At 38.0% G+C, this 18050-nt stretch overlaps 1 protein-coding gene across 2 annotated transcripts; it reads left to right on the top strand.

The window, feature by feature from the left end:
• Window positions 1–11376: 11376 nt before the first annotated feature.
• Window positions 11377–18050, top strand: trim55b (tripartite motif containing 55b). Of its 2 annotated transcripts, none has more exons than XM_079406992.1 (8): window positions 11377–11660; window positions 12022–12191; window positions 14082–14259; window positions 14409–14504; window positions 15399–15632; window positions 16141–16163; window positions 16237–16361; window positions 17542–18050. In XM_079406992.1, exons 1-8 carry the CDS (start codon window positions 11541–11543, stop codon window positions 17700–17702), a joined length of 1107 nt encoding a protein of 368 aa, XP_079263118.1. In that variant the 5' UTR covers window positions 11377–11540; the 3' UTR covers window positions 17703–18050. The 2 variants fall into 2 exon arrangements, with proteins under 2 accessions (XP_079263118.1, XP_079263119.1); XM_079406993.1 differs by having other exon boundaries at window positions 11403–11660; window positions 14085–14259; window positions 17542–18041.

Genomic DNA, 18050 nt, shown 5'->3' on the forward strand with positions numbered 1-18050 from the left:
AAAAACTGATGAATGATTCTCCTTTAAATAATATTATGTACACTCCAAAAATATCAGGGCCTAAATGTAAGATTTTTGTTTAAATTTTCCATATAAAATTTTCATCCATTTGGACATTTTAACATAAACTAATAAATGTAATGTGACACATATTTGTCAGTCAGTCATTCATTGTGAAAACAATTAGATTTATTCAGTAAAAAAGTATGAACATGGTTCAGATATACCTGTGGAATATTCAATTAACTGCAATTAGTTAAAATGTATGAGATGGAAAGAAATTTGATTTATTGATTATAAATAGGTCTGTTCGTATTTAAAACAGTCTAAAGAGTTAAAATCTACTAGTATTAACATTTATTAGTACTATTACAGAAATCTTACCGGTTCCATTTATGTATGACTGACAAATATGTAACACAATAGGTATATTAGTTTGTCTGTGTTAAAAGTGTGTTGTGTTGTGTGCAAGTCAAAATCATAAATTCTAAATTTAGGCCCATTTTTTGAGTGCATATCTTACAGGTTTTCAAAATATAAATTCAGATATTTCTGTACATTTAACGGTGGTTTTAAATAACTAGAGGCGATTTTAGGATTTTTTCAACTGGGGGGCACAAAAGGGGCCACAATTAATATAGAGGGGCCAATCTTATGTTGTGTATTTAACTGTAGATCTCCAAATCATTTAAATAACACATTTTATTTGCTTTGTGACAGTACTCTACATGAATATAGATGGGATATTCATTGTTTCACAAAATCTTAATGCAACATAAAGTGCACAGAGTCAGCCATTTGGGCGGTTTTCAGACTTTTTGTTTGCAATTGAATGAACATTTCATGCTTGAACGCCACTAAATGTTAGTATAAAACACAAACAATAGATTGCTACTGTAAAGAAACAAAAAACAAGTTTCCTTCGAGCCGGATTCGAACCAGCGACCTAAGGATTACAGTGTGTCCTCTACAGTCCTCCGCTCTACCAACTGAGCTATCGAAGGAACCCATATTCTTATAATCGATCTTGAGGTATTTATATATATGTTAATATATATATATATATATATATATATATATGTTTTAGTTAAATATGAAACAAGTCACCCTCCGCGGGCCGGATTCGAACCCGTGGGTCTGCGCGACTGAGTCGTTTTTGAAGTCCCGTTCTGAATCAAATGATTCGCGATCCGATTGGAGCGCTTCGAAACAGTGTCAGAATCATCACGTTGAGTTTGCGTCGCATTAAAAACATCCCCCCCCCATCCCCACCTGCTTTTTCCACTAATCACGCCCTGCACTTTATATTTATTTATATTTATTATTTTGTGTATATTATTTAAAAAAATGTATATGACATGCTTATGTTTAGGGTTAAATAAAATTAATAAAAATGTTTCAGTAGCTGATTGATATTTATTATTTTGTGTATATTATTATATAAAAAGCATATTACAGGTTTATGTTTATGGTTAAATAAAATGAATTAAAATGTTTCTTCAAAGATGTTTTTCGTGTGTGGGATATAATTTGATATGATTTATCAGATTTAATTTATCTGATCAAAAGACACTTCAAATGTTCAAATGTAAAATGTTTTATTAAAACGAATACACGTAATATATACAACATATATACAGGAAATAAATTAGTTATTGAGGAGGATACAGGACAAATGAAAGAGTGGGCCCATGTAATATATACAAAATGTATACAGGAATGATATTATTTATTGAGGTGGTGGAGTTTGGCCTTTATTTTGCTGCCGCTGTTCTGCCAACCAGTCATCTAAAGATTTGCCATCTGAGGCAAGCGAGCAAAATGTTGCATTAGCATATCGGCTATGGCCAAACTCTTTCGTTTTAGGCTGCCCACATTTGCTGCACGTGTAAATAACCCCTCGCACATACTTCCTCTTATGGACTCCGCTTTCCTCCTCCAGAGCCCGCCGGCGCCTGTTCCTCTGGGTGTAACGGGACACAGGAGCATCAGACGCAGGAGCAGGTGGAGCTGGGCCTGCACCGGATGTCGAAGCAGCAGAAGAGGGAATCACCATTGACACAGTCATGTCCAGGTTAAGGACTAGTGTGCCTAACAATGACCCAGGTGCTGAAATGTGCTGCATAGCTCTTGGTGCTGTGGGGGCAGGTGCAATGGGGCACTCCGTGGTGGCAGCGGGCCGTCGACATGGTCACAGAATTGGAGCCTGTCCTTCTCGATTTGGCGGAAGGACAAATGGATGTTTTGGGCTTGATGTCGATGGCGCTTCATCCAATTTTTCCCTCGGTGGAGGAAGCTGCATATCGGCCACAGCAATTCGTTGGCTGGACAAGCGGCCTCGGTGCTTCACTCCATGGTGGTCCTCCAGGTCTTCGAGGCCAAACTCCTCCTGACGAGCGAGGACACTCATTTCCTGATTCTTCTGCCACCGTTGAAACCTGAAAAATAAATTACTTGTATTATATATATATATGTTTAGAAGTATTCAGTCAGTTTGAAGCAAATAATGTGCCTTGCTTACCACTGAATGAGTGTCTTCTGGTTTAGCTCAAACAGCCGGATGTGGTGGTAATCTGAGAGGATTTTAAACCACCTGGGGGTGCAAACTCCAGCCTTCTTGGTCGGCGACTTGTGTAAAGCACAAAGCTGGATACAAATGGCCTCAACCAAGCGGCTGGTGCTGGGCCACTGCGCTGGACCCCCAGGATGTCCAATCAGACACTGTTTCTACACCCGGTGTGACTCCGGACCGCTTCGGTGCTTTAAAGCGCCCATGTCAAGTCAAGTCACCTTTATTTATATAGCGCTTTTAACTATGTAAATTGTGTCAAAGCAACTGCACAATATCAAAAAAGGAAAATAGTGTGTCAATAATGTAATTACACATGTGTGAGCTGAGGCTGATGTCGAGGCGGATAGATGACCCGCTGTTTGTCAGTTTCATTGAGAGCTGTCCACAGCTGGATGGCCTCGGTCACCTGCAGGTCAGTGAGGTAAGGAAGACCCACCAGGTAACCAGCCAGATCCTGGACCTTGTCCCACCCAGTGATGCCATCAGGTCCAATGACTGCTCCCTAGTAAATGCAGATTAATGTTAATATATGTGGAATAAAATCAGATTGGAATTAAATAAAGCCCTTAAAATGTCTTACCTGGAGAGACTGCTTCCAGTGTCGGATGGCTGTGACAGCACTGAAGGGGCAGGGGCAAGATGCTGTCCTTCTCCACCAGATGATGTGGACGGTTCAGCCAGTGACGCTGAGGACTGAGGCAGAGGCAAAGATGAGGGGCTGTTTTCGAGACTACAGCAGGGGTCATCCTCATACAGCACTGGAACTGTGATGTCCTCCATGATCTCTTCCTCAAACCCCTCATTTTGCAGGTCCTGGTCATCAACTTCCTCCACCAGCCTGTCTTCCTCCTCTGGGTTCTGGAGCACTGGAGTCAGTGTTTTGCCAGTCTGGCTGTAAAGGTACTCCATTCCCAGCAATTCACCTACAACAATAAAATGGGGGGAAAAAAGAAAGTGTTCTTAATATTTTGTCTAGTACATTAAGACATTTAATCCCACCGGTCACAATAGTGAACGTAAAAAAGGTTTTCACTTATAAAGCTCTAAAAACCTTACTGACTGAAGTTTTAGTGCATTTCCTGCAAATATGGAAAAAATAAAGGGTCTCAATTAAATATGTGCAGTTTCACATGGTTACTGCAAATTGTCACATGACCAGAGCAGTTTATTTCCTGTTTTCACCTTGAGAAGATGATGACTGCATCAAAGCTCCAAAACAAAAGTGCACCAGCTAAACACACCAGTTAAAGTGTGTTAACATACGACAAAGGTTTTTGGTCCACATTATCTTTAAGGTGTCTAGTATTAATATATTAATTCACAATTAGTCAGTTTTGTTGAGTGTGGTCAAAGAACATTCCGGTGGGATAACAGTGAATTTAGGTACACATATAAATCCAATTGCAGTTGTTAGTGAAAGCTGCACTAAAATGTCTAAAATTACTAAATATTGCACTAAATTAAAAGTTCAAATGTCACAAATAAGTTTCAATATTGATGTTGTAATACGGGTAGCACTAATATAACAATTTTATGATATATATTATATATATATATATAATAAAAGTAACAAATTTGAAATACGTTGAAGGTTGTATTTTTTTTTTTGTATTTTAACTCAGTATTCCTATCAGTGTTGTACAAGGGTTTTTATGGTAACACTTTATTTCAATAGTCCACTTTACACATTCTACTAACAGTAAGTAACTTTGCAACTACATGTCAGTTAGCAGTCATTAGAGTATTAGTAGACTGGCTGCTTAATATCTTCTAACACTTTATTTAGATGGGTCCACAACATACAACATACTGACTATGAGAAACTTTGCAAGTATATGTCAACTTATTCTACTAACCCTAAACCTACCCTACTGAGAGTTAGTAGACATGTAGTTTGAAATTAATGAGAATTAGTTGACATGTAGTTACAAAGTTACTTATAGTTAGTAGAATGTCTAAAGTAGACTATCAAAATAAAGTGTAACGGTTAATATGCATAATAGTAACCCTAGAATGTGATGAAACAGAGTTTAAAATAGCTGGGCTACTTGTGACTGACCATAAAACACAATTTTTCACACACTTTTCCCCAAAAAAATTTAAAATAATAAAAATTATTATTGATTATTTCAAAGGGTTACTAATGACACATCATCTGGATATTTTTATGTCTGGAAAAAAATGGGATTAAACAGGTTAAAGGCTAAATACATAACTTAGTAGAATATTACAAAAGAACAAATGAATTTCTTGCCTGTATATGCTCCAGGAGGGCGATAGCGCTCATCCCAGGGCTTCCTAAAGACTGGCACTGCCATATGACCACATGGAGAGCGTTCCTTTTATGGCGTCTTCCATCCGATCATCATTCCAACGCATCAAGCCCTCAAGGAGATAGGCCTGAAAATGCGCATCACTGGTACTGGTTCCTAAAAGTTAAATAAACAAAAAAGGCTTTTATATGTCACATATGTTCAAGATATGTACTACACATGAGGTGCTATGAAGTAACTTGTTACATGTAATAGAGTAATGTAGTTACATGAAAAATTATTGTCATTATAATCAGAGCTACTACTGTAAAATAACTGTAATTTATAAACTGCATTTATTAATGTGACATTACTTTAAAGTAATGGAAGCAGTTACAGTGCTTATATTTTTTTACATTAATACCATACAATTCATATGTATGCAATACCTGGAATAAAACGGTTCAGGTGGAGGTGGAATGATTCCATGGATGTAGAGCCACGGGCACACCTGTAGCAGCACAGCTCCACACCGCCTTTCTTCAGTGTCCCCGTCTTCATGTAGAGCGGAAAGTTCTCTGGGTCTTGGATACACGGAACGTGCTTCCGCTGTTCCTTCCATATCTGCTGGATTCGTTCATGGTCCAGCAGAGGAACTCCCAGAGTCTCCTTTACGTCCGCACTGTCAAACAGATATATCAGTGATCCAATCGATCTGGTGGTCTCCTCCAGCCCCCTGGTCCTCCTCCGGCAGTGCAGTGCCAACTCCCTCCGGGTAAAGTGAGCACTGACCGCCCTTTCCGAGATGTGGCCAGTCTTCTTTGCCGCCAGCTCATCCTCCTTTGTACGGCGAAGAGCAGCCGCATCCTCTGGATCCCACTGAAAGATGCACGTGGACAGACGTGCCATGAAGATCCCGTAGAGCGGATGAGCCTCTGTCGTGACACCTGCAGCAAATCGCCACACGAAATGCCAGATGTCGAGGCGCACTTCAAGCTCATCCCACTCCGAAAACATAATCTTCACCCGAGACTGGCCGTGCTGACTGCAGCAATCTCTGTCCACGTACATCACTTTTGGGGCTGCCTCTCCAGCGTTTCATCAGGCCAGCTGCCATGGGGTCCAGTCCATGTCCCTCGGCGGCTGTCAGCACAGAGACAAGGACTTGCCTGTGTTCGTTTCCTACATTTGTGCACCAGGCAGCTGTTCCTGAAGCAGCACCGGCAAGTTTCTTTGTGACCTATTGGGAAAAATTAAAGGGTCAAAAACTGTGTTCATTATGTACGCACACATATCCATATCTGGCAAATTTCTGGATATAAACAGGTCTGAAAAAAAAAACCTTTTTTGTGGAGTCTATCTTGAGAACACAGCCAAAGACAGATGTTATTTTGGCCTTGACCTCGAGCAGTCGCCCCAGAACATCCCTGGCATACACGGCTAACAGCCATTGGTCAAAAGTAAGCCACGCGAGAGAGAAATGCGATTGGTCAAAAGTAAGCCACAGGGAGAAACGTGATTGGTCAAAAGTAAGCCACAGAGAGAAACGTGATTGGTCAAAAGTAAGCCACAGAGAGAAACACGATTGGTCAAAAGTAAGCCACACGAGAGAGAAATGCGATTGGTCAAAAGTAAGCCACAGGGAGAAACACGATTAGTCAAAAGTAAGCCACACGAGAGAGAAATGCGATTGGTCAAAAGTAAGCCACAGGGAGAAACACGGTTAGTCAAAAGTAAGCCACAGGGAGAAACGCGATTGGTCAAACGTAAGCCACAGAGAGAAACGTGATTGGTCAAAATTAAGCCACAGGGAGAAACGCGATTGGTCAAAAGTAAGCCACAGAGAGAAACGCGATTGGTCAAAAGTAAGCCACAGAGAGAAAGCGATTGGTCAAAAGTAAGCCACAGAGAGAAACGTGATTGGTCAAAAGTAAGCCACAGAGAGAAACGTGATTGGTCAAAAGTAAGCCACAGAGAGAAACGCGATTGGTCAAAAGTAAGCCACAGAGAGAAACGTGATTCGTCAAAAGTAAGCCACAGAGAGAAACGTGATTGGTCAAAAGTAAGCCACAGAGAGATACGTGATTGGTCAAAAGTAAGCCACAGAGAGAAACTTGATTGGTCAAAAGTAAGCCACAGAGAGAAACTTGATTGGTCAAAAGTAAGCCACAGAGAGAAACGTGATTGGTCAAAAGTAAGCCACACGAGAGAAACTTGATTGGCCAAAAGTAAGCCACAAAGAGAAACGTGATTGGTCAAAAGTAAGCCACAGAGAGAAATGCGATTGGTCAAAAGTAAGCCACAGAGAGAAATGCGATTGGTCAAAAGTAAGCCACAGAGAGAAACTTGATTGGCCAAAAGTAAGCCACAGAGAGAAACGTGATTGGTCAAAAGTAAGCCACAGAGAGAAATGCGATTGGTCAAAAGTAGGGATGCACCGAATCCAGGATTCGGATTCGGATTCGGCCGAATCCTGGGCTTTTTGACGGGGTTCGGTTTCGGCCGAACCTTAGATTTATTTTCCACCGAAACCGAACCCTAGACTTGCGCTACGACGTCACACGGCCGTTGATTACGTGAAGGTGTTTACATAGGACCCGTTCGAATGTAGTAGGCTGTAAGAATCTGAAAATGGAACTCGTAAGCAAAAAAAGTTTTGTTTGGCAGTACTTTCAACCAAAAGAAGGCGATTCAAGTTGAGCTTTATGTTCAATTTGCAATGCCAATTTGTCTCGTGGTGGCAAGTAGAGCCCTGCGCGGGACTGTTTTCTTCATCCCGCGCCCGCCGAATTTCTGACCATTACCGCCCGCTCCCGCAACGTGTGTGTTACACTCCCGCCGGCTCCCGCAATATGTATATCCACTCCCGCCCGCACCCGCAAAACTCTGAGAATTTATTCCCGCACGATAATAGAGATGCATTGATTTTGTGTCTTCTCCCGTCCCGCAGGAAAAAAAAAAACGTATTGTATTGCTATTATTAAAGAGATTCATGTTTGTTCCTTTCCCTGACCTGCATGTATTCTGGTAGGGAAGATGAATATAGCCTGGGCTATCGGGGACATCTAAAACGCTTAGGCTACCGCGCGTTTCTTTAGACTTCAAGTACTTTGATTTTGTTGACAATGACATCATGTCGCTAGGTTACCTCCCGATCCCGCAGTGTTTTTTTTAACCGCCCATTCCCGCCCGCAGCAAAGTTCAAACCGCCCGCTCCCGCGAGATTTGCGTTGGGTCCCATGGGACCCGGCGGGTCCCAATCCCAATGCAGCACTCTAGTGGCAAGGACCCTAAGCAGTACACAACATCGCCGATGCGCCGAACTAAGGATGCGAGTAGGATTCGGTATTCGGTTTCGGATTCGGCCGAATCTTAAACAGTGGATTCGGTATTCGGCCGAACCCCAAAAATCTGGATTCGGTGCATCCCTAGTCAAAAGTAAGCCACAGAGAGAAACTTGATTGGCCAAAAGTAAGCCACAGAGAGAAACGTGATTGGTCAAAAGTAAGCCACAGAGAGATACGTGATTGGTCAAAAGAAAGCCACAGAGAGATACGTGATTGGTCAAAAGTAAGCCACAGAGAGAAACTTGATTGGTCAAAAGTAAGCCACAGAGAGAAACGTGATTGGTCAAAAGTAAGCCACACGAGAGAGAAATGCGATTGGTCAAAAGTAAGCCACAGAGAGAAACTTGATTGGCCAAAAGTAAGCCACAGAGAGAAACTTGATTGGTCAAAAGTAAGCCACAGAGAGAAACGTGATTGGTCAAAAGTAAGCCACAGAGAGATACGTGATTGGCTTACTTTGGCTCAATCGGTGGGATGCAGTAGGCGCAAGCGAGAGGTAGCGGGATCGATGCCCGCATTCTCCAAAGCTTTTTGGGGGGGGACTATGCATAGACATAACAAATACATAAATAGTATATGTCTACGGAACTAAGATATAACTTTGTGGGCAAAAACCCGGAAGTGACTTAACATCTTAGCACTTCCGGTTCCATCGTCCCACAGTCATCCCAGTGTGCATACTATCCATCCTAAATTCTATGTGATAGTAGTAATTTTCAATACTATTTAGGGATGGGTTTTTTGAATGTGATTTGGGTTAAATCCCTTAAATAAGGTCCGTGGTAAACACCAGCTTAAGACACTTTCACGTTTTATTCTACAACATAAAACACACCAGTTAAACCACACTCGTGAGTTTTTTTTTAAACTGTTACATTTCTTGAAAAAGACGGTTGCTAACAAGTTGCTAAATGTGCCTACAGGCGCTGTCGGAGACATTAAACCTCATCACTCATAAGTTTATTTTTATATTAAACGTACTTATGTATTTAAAGTAAAAAAATACAGGTAAATGCAAAATGGAAAGGAAAACAAATAAATATATTTAAAAAGTTTATACACAGTTTGAGAAGCCAGATTGTGTTCAGTTTTATCTCTTTCTTCCATTTTGTATCTTTGGGTATGCATTAAGAGCCACTTGGTAGTCTCTTTCATTCCAACATGATAAGAAAACATTTCTAGAATCTGCATCTGAAGTGATATTTAGATGTATTTACCATAGGCATTTACACAGGTTAATGTAACTCATAGGAGATATGGATGCATTTAACCTACAGTTACAAATGCATAAATAATGCTTTGTTTTAATCACAGAACGCTGAATACTGATATTTGAAAAACAGTCGAAAAAATAGTTGAAATTTTAAATTAAAACCACCAGTAGGTGGCAACAGATTTATTCAAACAGCTGATTCATTTGACTAAGTATTTGACTAAGTATTTGTCAAAGAGTGAGTTACTGATCAGTGATTTGAATCATTCATTCAACTGATTCGTTCAAAAAGCAATGAACACCATCCATTCATTGCTCAGAGACGCAAAACAGTGCTGTGATCTTTGTTTGGAAGTATTTTCGTTGGCAAAATTGAGCAAAAACAGGCAATATTGTGTCTAAAATTTAAGTCACTCAATGCGTACTTTATTAAACTTGTATAAAATGATTATTATATTTGTTATCATGCTGCTATATGGAGAAAAAATTGCACTCTTTGTGTGATATAGATGAACCATATTAAGTTATATAAATATAAAAAAACAGATCGAGGCATTTTTGCCATCTACAGTTTAGAATGCCTTTGAGAATGAAATTTGAGTTTTAATAGACTAATAAATCACGTGCACTCTCTGTGTGTGATAATGTCAGATGTCACATCATTACAACAACACTTACCATGTTATAGCAGATGATATACTGTATATCGCACACACCAGCCTCAAATTAAATCAACCGCGGTTGTTGTGCGAGCACTTGTTTGCAAATGAGCAAAGGAGTCTAATTCACTGATTCGTCAAACCTGCTAAAATTTCGAGATGGTCCTCACTGCAAAACACAAGATCTACGGGACATGGTTGGATCCAGATCCATCTCCTCCCACTTTACATATACACATACATAAACCTACCCATCTCCACCCCCTGATCCTTAAACCCACCATCTCCACCCCTACCAATCTCCTCCCCCTAGATGTGGATCCAACCACGCCCCCTGCATCTTGTGTTCTGCAGTGAGGTGCTACTGTACATTTCTTGTAGGTGTTCTTCTGACTTTAATTTTGTATTAAGTAACGATTATGCTTCGGGAAAATGTATCGGAGTAAAAGTATACATTTTAATTAGGAAATGTAGTGAAGTAAATTGAAAGTTGACAGAAATATAGTACAGATAGCCTACTCCCAAAAATATTAGTTTGTTACATTACACCACTGAGTAGATTCTCTCCCGCATTTTATTTTGTTGTTCGACAATGTTTTTTTGTTTTTTTTGGCGCTGTAGTAGTCTTTTCCTAAGAGCACAAATAATAAAATTATATTAAAATAATAAATTATATTTAAATCGTATTTTTATGTAGAATATGTAATAATGTGTTTATTATCATGTATTTAATTAATGCCTTTTTTTCTTTTTTTTTTTCTTTTCTGTGTTTATTGCACGTTGAGTAAACAGTATCATTTTCAGATGTGACCCTGGACCACAAAACTTAAGTCTTAAGTGTCAATTTTTCAAAATTGAGATTTATATATCATCTGAAAGCTGAATAAATAAGCTTTCCATTGGTGTACGTTTTGTTAGGATAGGACAATATTTGGCCGAGATCCAACTTTTGGAATTTGAATCCAATTTGAAAATCTGGAATCTGAGGGTGCAAAAAAAATCTAAATATTGAGAAAATCGCCTTTAAAGTTGTCCAAATGAAGTTCTTAGCAATGCATATTGCCAATCAAAAATTAAGTTTTTATATATTTACAGTAAGAAATTTACAAAATATCTTCATTGAACATGATCTTAACTTAATTTCCTAATGATTTTTTAAATAAAAGAAAAATTTATCATTTTTACCATACAATGTACTTTTGGCTACTGCTAAAAATATACCCCAGAGACTTAAGACTGGTTTTGTGGTCCAGGGTCACATATATGGGCAAGTAAACATGGCAACCTCTGACGTGCGGCTTTCTAAAAACAGCGCTCACTGATAGTGGGCCTTGTCGTGGGGGAATGCCAAGCCTCATTATAGAGGGTACAGACAGGCGGTTGGGCAATGAAGAGGGCCTGATTTCACCCCGTGTACAAGAACTGGGACAATTTAATTTTCTCAATCCCAAACGGTCTCATTCTCAACTTCAGTGAAGCCGTTTTTGTCAAATCAGGATGGACAGCTTGGAGAAGCAGCTTATTTGTCCCATTTGTCTGGAAATGTTCACGAAACCGGTTGTGATTCTTCCTTGTCAACACAATCTTTGCCGGAAATGTGCTAATGACATTTTCCAGGTACAGTTTCAATGTTTTTTGTTCATCAACATAATTTATCACAAAAATATTGATATAGGCTACCCTCTTTTAGAAAATAAATTAATTGTTTTATAGCCTAGTGTGGAGGTTTTAGAAACTTTTTCAGTTACAATATATTAATTGTTTGTTTTATTTTACTGTAGTTATAGCCTAATATTTAACATTAGTCTAGTGTTGCTTCACCTCAATCGCTTTTTTATTTAAACACAGGCTATTTGGGCTCTACATATACTCAGAAAGCTAAAATATATGAATATTTGTAAATAAACATTCAATAATCTCAAAAAAAAATTAAAAATAAGGTGTTTTGTTAATTTGCTGTCCCACACTTTCTATACAGTCCTCAAATCCATACCTTCCCACCAGAGGAGGCACAGTGTCGTCAGGTGGCCGTTTCAGGTGTCCATCCTGCAGGCATGAAGTTGTGCTGGACCGCCATGGGGTCTACGGTCTGCAGAGAAACCTTCTGGTGGAAAACATCATTGACATGTACAAACAGGAGTACATCAGGTTAGAGCTGAGAAACAAACACCTCGAGAAGCTCTAATAGGATGTCCGTATGGTTTAACAGTAACAAGATCCCTTGTGTGATGACAACGTTCAAGAGAAATGTAGGCTACAAATATAGTCAAGGGCTCCAGACTGCGAGTAAAATCTTACCAGTTGTGACCCAAAATTGGCGACAGTGAGTACACAAATGACTCATGAACCGCGAGTCATTTTTCAGTTATGCCCAATATATATTGGTTAAAAAAGCTGCTGTTTAGGAGCCATTTTGTTTAGTCTGGAGCTCTGTAGACTAAAACATTTAGGCTACTAAATTAATGTCTAAACTAATATGTGACCCTGGAGCACAAAACCAGTCATACGCAGCATGGGTAAATTTGTGGCAATAGCCAAAAATACATTGTATGGGTCAAAATTTTATGCCAAAAATCATTAGGATATTAAGTAAAGATCATGTTCATGAAGATATTTTGTATATTTCCTACCATAAATATATCAAAAGTTAATTTTTGATTAGTAATATGCATTGCTAAGAACTTCATTTGGACAACTTTAAAGGTGATTTTCTCAATATTTAGATTTTTTTTTTTTTGCACTCTCAGATTCCAGATTTTCAAATAGCTGTATCTCAGCCAAATATTGTCCGATCCTAATAAACCATACATCAATGGGAAGCGTATTTATTCACCTTTCAGAGGACCCTTATGACTGGTTTTGTGGTCCTGGGTCACATATGATTTATATTATTAGTCTATCATTTTTAAGCCCAGTTTTGACTTGTCATAATTATACATTTCATCTCATAATTTTGATTTGGCATGTCATAATTTCTACTTTATATCTAATAATTATTAGTTAGTATGCTATAATTTCAATTTTTATGTTAATTTTGGAAGCCCATTTCCACCACATAGGAAAAGAAAATCATGCTTTGGTAAATCATAATTATGATTTTGGTAATTCATAATTATAAGATAAAGTTAAAATTTGACATAACTGACATTTCTTTTTAACTTTTGATTTAATAATTCTGATTTATTAAAGCATGATTCCTTTTCCTATGTGGTGGAAATGGGCTTCCAAAATTGACATAAAAGTTGAAATTATGGCATACTAACTCATAATTATTAGATAAAAAGTAGAAATGATGACATGCCAAGTCAAAATTATGAGATGAAATGTATAATTATGACAAGTCAAAACTGAGATAAATTGTAAAAATTATGACATTTTTTTATAATTACACATAATTATATTATATTATAATATTATAATTATGATTACCAAAGCATGATTTTTTTTATTATGTGTTGGAAATGGGCTTCAATAGTTACCCCTATTGTAGAGGTAATAATCCTTCGGCCTTTTAGTAAAGTGCATGAAGAAACCTTTTCTCCTTAAAAAAAAAAAAAAAAACATACTTTTAAGAATGAAATTCCCCAAGGCTGAACGATTAAGTTCTCCACCGCCCTGTCACTTTGCATCCCACTTAAGCGTTTCACTTTATGAACTAAAAAAAAAGCTTTTGAATGAGAGGTTCATATTTTAAAGCTCTATAAATCAGTTTGTGTTTTTCACTGCAATAGAGTCCACGTGGCTCCCTGGACCTGTGACTCAGACAGGTCAGAAGGCTAAGGATGACGGTCAGCTGACAGCAAATTTATTTTTAGTTCCACCAGTCAGTGTTGAGTCTCCTAGGCATCCTGACACACATAACAAACCCTCAATATGGCCTTGTGAACTCTATAGTTATTTCATTAAGCATTCATTTAAAGTCCTGTCCACATCTGAGGCAAAAGACAAAAGGTTTCGAACATTAGAATCTGTTTTATTATATACAGTTTAACCTCAGATGTCAGACTTTGATACTCATGGATCTGTTATTCTCCAAAGCAGCAGACCTTCTCCTGAACAGAAGGTTGATCAGCCGATGTGTGAAGTCCATGAGGATGAGAAAATCAACATTTACTGCCTGACCTGCGGCGTTCCCACTTGTTCTATGTGTAAAGTGTTCGGCGCCCATAAGGACTGTGAAGTGGCCCCTCTGAACAGTATTTACCAGACGCAAAAGGTAAAAACTCTTGCGCCTTCCAGGCATATTAATATTTATGTTTTTCTGCATTATACGCCAGAGTTTGCGTCAGTGTGTATGCGCTTGTGTGTGCAGCATATATTTTTACAGTTGTGTGTTAATATGCTTACGCACGTCCTCATCTCCAGACAGAGCTCTCGGATAGAATAGCAATGATGGTGGGCAATAATGACAGAATCCAAGGCATCATCAGTCAGTTGGAGGAGACCTGCAGAAGCATAGAGGTTAGTCACCCTGTGTGGGGGCTTCTCCCTCCCCAAAGCCTGGCATAAGAGCAGGATTATTGATGAGGAACGTAAGAACGCTTCCTCTGACAAAAGATACACACGCTCTGGCATCGACGAGCCAGGCAGGCAGGAAGCTGGATTCTCTCCAGACCTCACAGTTGCGTTCACAGAGGCTCCATGATTGACAAGCAGGCAGAAATGAGCCGTCTCTGTTGAGCATATGGCTTCTCTGATGGGAAAGTCATTGTGTGCAAGGTTGAGGGTTAGATACGGTCGAAGGAAAGAAGCAGGTAGTCAAACTATTGGTTTAGAGAGTACATTTACAAATAAACCTTAATCTTAAACTTCGGTGGTCCATAGTTAGCGATTTACATCAAACATTATGGCTGTGTTCCAATCGCCCAATAGTAGCCTATAAAGTGGCATTCTTTAGTAAAATTATATGATCATATACTATATACTGCTTAAATAAAGTTTGGAGTCATTAAGATTTTAATAAAGAAGTCTTTTATAGGCTGCATTTATTTGACGAAAAAAACCTGTAATATTGTGAAATATTATTACAATTTCATGTAACTACTTTCTATTTTCATATATTTTAAAATTTAATTTCTTAAACAATAACAACAATTGTTTATTCAGGATTCTTTGACAGATTTATTTCAAAATTGTGTAACATCCTTATTTTCACTTCAGATCAATTTTATTTATCCTCCTGAGTAAATATATTAATTTCTTTAAAAAACAACTCTAATTGACCCCCGGCCACCTCCAAAAAAATGTTTTTTTTTTATTGAACAGTAGTGTATATAATATAAATGTATTTTTAGAATGTAAATATAATAAATATAATATCATTTATTTTAATTTACATTTTTTATATATTTACAGGAAAATGGCAGGCGACAAAAATCCAAGGTGTGTGAAAAATTTGACCATTTGTACGCCATCCTAGAGGACAAGAAGAGAGAGATGAACGGGAAAGTGAACGCTGAACAGGAAGAGAAACTGAATTACATACGTGGCCTCACAAGGAAGTACGGAGATCATCTGGAGTCCATGACCAAAATCATGGAGACAGGAATCCAGACACTGGAAGAACCTGAGATGGCTGTTTTCATACAGGTCCTTAATGCCTACAATAGATTAGAAACAGGGTTAACACAATAACGAAAAACTTTTTTTTATTTATTTTTATTTTTTTATGACTTGTTTTTTAAAAGCACATTTTCTTATAAAAAAAAAAAAAAACATTTATTTATTTAAAAATTGCTTGAAAAAGTTAGAAATCATGGGAATTTTGTAAATATGCTATTTTCTAGTTTGCTCTGCTCTAAAATATTTAATCGTCTAGATATTTATTTTTGTAAATGCTGTAAAAGTAAAAGAAAAACATGTCTGCGTCTATCTGTTGAGGGTCTTATTGGAGACATTCATACACTATTCATTATAATTGTTTAAATTCATTCAATTCAAAAGACTGGCACGGAAATCCATGTCAGCGATGAATGAGATAAAAAAAAAAGATTGATAAGATTTGTGGGAACCCTATAGAAATTCTGTATATTTTACACATAATTTGTGTTATCTTGTGAAATAAATAATCTCTTTTTCTTTCACTCATGCCATACAGAATACCAAACCCCTCTTGCAAAAGTAAGTGTTGATCCTTTCTGCAACATGAATGTGTATTTTGAACAAACACACAAATTGATTTCTTGTTTGCTAGAATTGCAGAGGCATCGAATAACTCACACCTGGAGAGAGTGGAGCGCGGCTATGAGAACATGGATCATTACTCTGTGAGCTTCAAAAGAGAGGGCAGGGCCCTAAGCAATATCGAATTTGCCAGAGGTACATCTCACCTGAAATGCTCATTAACCTGATTCAACTTTGACTATCAACATGTGTGGGTTTAAATCAAGTTAGCTTGTTGAATTGATTATGAAAATAACGTTTTCATGTGCTATTTAGAAGCCTCTAAAGCATGTTTTCAGATTGTGACTCAATGAGCAGCCAGTTTCAGTATATTAATCAGATTTGTCAGTCAATTTACTAAACCTCATCAGAAACGTGGTGTAAAAACTGTCAGTATTGTATATAATCAGTATGAGGTTGATGGTATCTTCATATTCAGATTAGGTCTAGAAGATGCACCTTTCCATTTCATATGTTAAAGGAATAGTTATCTTAAAAATCTAAATTTGCTAAAAGTTTACTCGCCTTCATGCCATCCAGTATGTAAATGAGTTTGTTTCTTCATCATAACAGATTTGGAGAAATTTAGCATTACATCTCTTGCTCACCAATAGATCCTCTGCACTGAATGGGTGCCGTCAGAATGAGAGTCCAAACAGCTGATAAAAACATCACAATAAGTAATCCACACAACTCCAGTTCATCAATTAACGTCTTGTAAAGTTAAAAGCTGCATATTTGTAAGAAACAAATCTATCAAGACATTTTTATCTTAAAATCTTTGCTTCTGGCCAAAACAGGAATTCTCTATTCATAATATTGCTTTCTCCAGTGAAAAAGTCGGAAACAGGAGGGAAATATGCAGAGATCAAGCATTGTTTACAATGCGAAAACATATATTATGTAGACAAAAATGTTTATTTTGGATGTGATTAATCGCAATTAATCGTTTGATAGCACTAAAACAAATATGTCAGTGAATTTTGATGTGAGATGACAACATCTCAACAACATAAAGTTAAAACAACTTAATGATTATTTCTTACAAACACACAGCTTTTCACTCTACAAGATGTTAAACCAATATGCTAGAGTCGTGTGGATTACTTATGGATTATTGTAATGTTTTAATCAGCTGTTTGGACTCTCATTCTGACGGCACCCATTCACTGCAGAGGATCTATTGATGAGCAAGTGACGTAATGCAAAATTTCTCCATATCTGTTACGATGAAGAAACAAACTCATTTACATACTGGATGGCATGAAGGAGAGTACATTTTCTGCAAATTTAGATTTTTAGGTGAACTCTTCCTTTAAACTCTCATTGTTTGCAGATGATGATGAAGAGGAGGAGGACGAGGAGGAGGTGGCTGTCAATGTGGACGGCCGGGCAGGGCAAACAGCCTCAGGAGAAGTGGACTCACTGAATGAAGCCCTTCCTCCCCTTCTTCCCCCACAACCCCTGAGCACACGCAGACCCGCCACATCATCCTAACTTCACAAAGTGCACATGCCAACACAAATATTGATCCAGCATTCATTTTGCAAGCTGTTCAAAACAATATGGACACCTACATTTTTAAAACAGACAAATGTACCAATGCTGGTACTGTTTCTGTTATGAAAAGTCACTAGATGACTAAATATAATTGGAGATGACTTAAGAAACCCTTCCAAGATTTGTGGTGTTGTTTACTGCGTAGGGAGTGTTTGCGTGGTATTTCATTGCAGTTGGAACAGCAGTGGTATTTGAGTTATGAATGACATGATTCACTTTAAATGTTCTCTGGATTTCATATTTATAAACGTCAACGTCAAATAAAAGGTTACCCTCATGTAGTGT

This window comes from Barbus barbus (genome assembly GCF_936440315.1).
Source record: "Barbus barbus genome assembly, chromosome: 44".
In the NCBI taxonomy this organism is placed as follows: domain Eukaryota; kingdom Metazoa; phylum Chordata; class Actinopteri; order Cypriniformes; family Cyprinidae; genus Barbus; species Barbus barbus.

What these genes read in the sequence shown, in the direction of transcription:
- trim55b (XM_079406992.1), top strand. Translation starts at nt 11,541, where the DNA reads ATGGACAGCTTGGAGAAGCAGCTTATTTGTCCCATTTGTCTGGAAATG. An exon ending in AGACCTGCAGAAGCATAGAG is followed by an intron (nt 14,505 to 15,398) that starts GTTAGTCACCCT and finishes ATATATTTACAG; the next exon opens with GAAAATGGCAGGCGACAAAA. An exon ending in AGATGGCTGTTTTCATACAG is followed by an intron (nt 15,633 to 16,140) that starts GTCCTTAATGCC and finishes CATGCCATACAG; the next exon opens with AATACCAAACCCCTCTTGCA.